General features: G+C 35.3%; 1 protein-coding gene across 2 annotated transcripts; it reads right to left on the bottom strand.

The window, feature by feature from the left end:
• Positions 1–235: 235 nt before the first annotated feature.
• Positions 236–2316, bottom strand: LOC113303645 (auxin-induced protein IAA4-like). 2 transcript variants are annotated; one of them, XM_026552693.1, is made up of 6 exons: positions 1955–2316; positions 1660–1844; positions 1463–1565; positions 1311–1372; positions 1139–1204; positions 236–618 (listed from the first exon to the last, which is right to left on the bottom strand). In XM_026552693.1, exons 1-5 carry the CDS (start codon positions 2215–2217, stop codon positions 1176–1178), a joined length of 642 nt encoding a protein of 213 aa, XP_026408478.1. In that variant the 5' UTR covers positions 2218–2316; the 3' UTR covers positions 236–618; positions 1139–1175. The 2 variants fall into 2 exon arrangements, with proteins under 2 accessions (XP_026408478.1, XP_026408477.1); XM_026552692.1 differs by lacking the exon at positions 236–618 and having other exon boundaries at positions 790–1204.
• Between the last annotated feature and the right edge of the window lie 530 nt (positions 2317–2846).

Genomic DNA, 2846 nt, shown 5'->3' on the forward strand with positions numbered 1-2846 from the left:
TGTGAAAACAATTGCTACACTGCAGCAAATTGAAGCTTGTGTCGTTTAGTTGGGAAAACAGATATAAGCACAATGTTGACCTGTTATCAATGAGCCGAGTGATCTTAATTACTTAAGTCCTACTACACTCTGGGATTGTGCCTAGCCATTGGACTAATTCCTTGGCTGTAAAAAGTCTGCTGGTTTTTTAAAGCTCAGTTGACGGCTTAACGCCTTACTTTGTCAGCACAATATATGAACTCTTGAAAGGTTGAAAAGATTATATACAACTTGAACCAGCTTTTTACTGAAAGAAGACTAGTTTCAGAAGAAATACAAGTATGAGCATCTACAATAGGATCTTTCTTAGCCTATGACTACTTCCCTTTGTGTAATCAATTTCCTGAAGGAGGTCTGTCCTAACAAGTTTTGGTTCAAGCTAGGAAGAATGCCCATATATGCTCTCTTGGTTTCACTTTTAGAACAATCAAAACTTGCGAAACTCTTTTTTGCAGCTTTGATCTTTCCAAGTCGTCCAAAGTTGCAAAAGCGTGGGAAGATCTGGCTGCTTTTCTCACCCTGTGTATTTCATAGCCCAAGCTTGAGTTTGTTGCAATCGACCTCTTCCCATGGTTGTCTCTGCAACAATAAAAATTATAAATCTCGCCTGCTTGACACCAATTGAACATAAACCCCATGCAGAAAGACAGCGAATTTGCTAATTTCAGGCATCCAAAGCGCCCAAACAGCAGAAATGAGTATGGTCAATGAAAATCAATAACTTAAATCATTCAAATGGATCGACTGTGATTGAAGTTAACCAGGCATGAATTCAATCAATAACTTAAAAATGTTTTCGAGTATAATAAGTAGATACATATTTATATATGAATAATTCTCCCACGATAACAAAAAATTAAGCAGATGATTACAGTAACTGCACTAGTAGTTTAATTAAAAACCTAGATTAATTAAATGTTGCAGGCAGATCTTAAATTAGTCTTTATTTCTTCTTCTCAGTTCTCACTCTCTCTATAATAGTCTACTCCTCCCCTCTCATATACTAAAACAAAAAAGAAAGGAATTGGGAACAATAAAAATATAATTGTTCCTCAAAACTAGACCAAAAGGCAGATCCAATCTCTGTACAAATCTGCACCTTTGCAAACATCATTAGTTGCTCTTGCTCCTCTTCTTCATGTGCATTTAGGAGGTGTTCTTGGAGCTGCACATCAAACAAAAAAAAAATCATTAGTCCAAGGAATCTAATTACTTGACAACATAGATCTAAATCAAAAACTTGTCTGCAATCTAATGCGACAAATTCTTACCTAAACAACCTGCCTCCGAACTTTTCATTAATCTGATTCTTCTACATGATTCAACAAACATCCTGAAAATTAAGAAATAATTATCTGTTAATTAACTGCAGTCAAGCATCTGAACCAGTGGTAAAATCTGTAAATTAGTAAGCTATACTTACTTCCATGGAACATCACCAACTAACATCCAATCACCATCTTTATCTTCATAAGTTGGTACATATTCAGTTCCATTTACTGGATCCATTAATTTATTTTGATTACCTATAAATCAAATTTTTTTAAAAAAATTAGCCTTAAAACACCAAAAATAATTCACAAAAATCATATCCAAAGATGCCTAAATTTTTTCACTTACGAGTAATGGTGAACATTTTTTCAACAGCATCAAGAAGTTCTTGATACGAAGCATACATTTCCAGATCAATTTTCCTTAAATAAGGTGCTCCATCTAATCCTACTTTAACATACGTACAACTCGTCTTCTTCGTGGTAATATTCTTTCTAAACGACCGGACCGGCGGCCATCCAACAACCTGTGCCCTAAAAAACAACAACAAAATTCTCATAAATCTCTTTAAACTAAAAATCCAGAAAAAAATGAATACTCAAATGAAATTGTTCGATGAAAAAGATAAAATAAAAAAACTTACTTGCGAGCAGGAACTTTTCCAGATCTCTGAACTTCCGATTGAATTTCATCGTCGCCACGACAATCTTTATCAGTTCCGAGCTTGAGATCAATCGTTTCAGAAAATCCACGTTTCATATTATTGATTTTTCCTTCTCCATTGAGACTTTCCCTGTCAGTTGTTCTTGATTCACCAGGTAAACCTAGAGTTAATTCCGTCTCCTTGAAATTCATCAAACCTTTGGTGTCGTCGGATTCCGGTAACTTTATCGGCAACATATCCATTAAAATTTTTCCTTTTCTAGTTAACTTTGTTTCTTCCAGAAATATTCAGAGATTGAATTTGTGAATGTGATTTTGCGAAAATGTGATTTTGAAGTGACTAATTTCTTTCCTGTTGGTAGTGAAGTATATAAAGGAGGGAAAGGAGAGAGACAAGTTTAAAGAATCAACCATTGAGGTATAGACACGTGTATGGCAACGAAGCGGTTTGCATTTCAGTGAAATAGTTGACTAGTGAAAGTGATTGGAGCGTGTGGGTAGTATGGGTGAGTAGGGGGGTTATGAAAGTTTGGGCCATTTTGTCTGGTGGTACTTGATTGTGTTTACTGACATGTCCCATAATTCAGTGTGGTGTACAGTATACACAGATGTACTAATGTCTAATGGTAGTGGGTGAGGAGGATATACACGAAATTATTCGTACTGGTGTTTGCGAATATGAATGAGAGGGATCATGGTGATAAGGAGCAACAATTTTACGGACTAAATTCATTGGTCCGAGCAGAAAAGATGTACTAATCCTGACTTCCTTAATCGATTTTAATTCGAGTCACATGTAATGTAATCAGTAATTTGCAAGCAGTTGCCGATTTGTAAACAAAAAGATATATCATGCACAAAAAATCTGTAAA

The sequence above is a fragment of the Papaver somniferum genome, chromosome 8, assembly GCF_003573695.1.
Source record: "Papaver somniferum cultivar HN1 chromosome 8, ASM357369v1, whole genome shotgun sequence".
Taxonomy (NCBI): domain Eukaryota; kingdom Viridiplantae; phylum Streptophyta; class Magnoliopsida; order Ranunculales; family Papaveraceae; genus Papaver; species Papaver somniferum.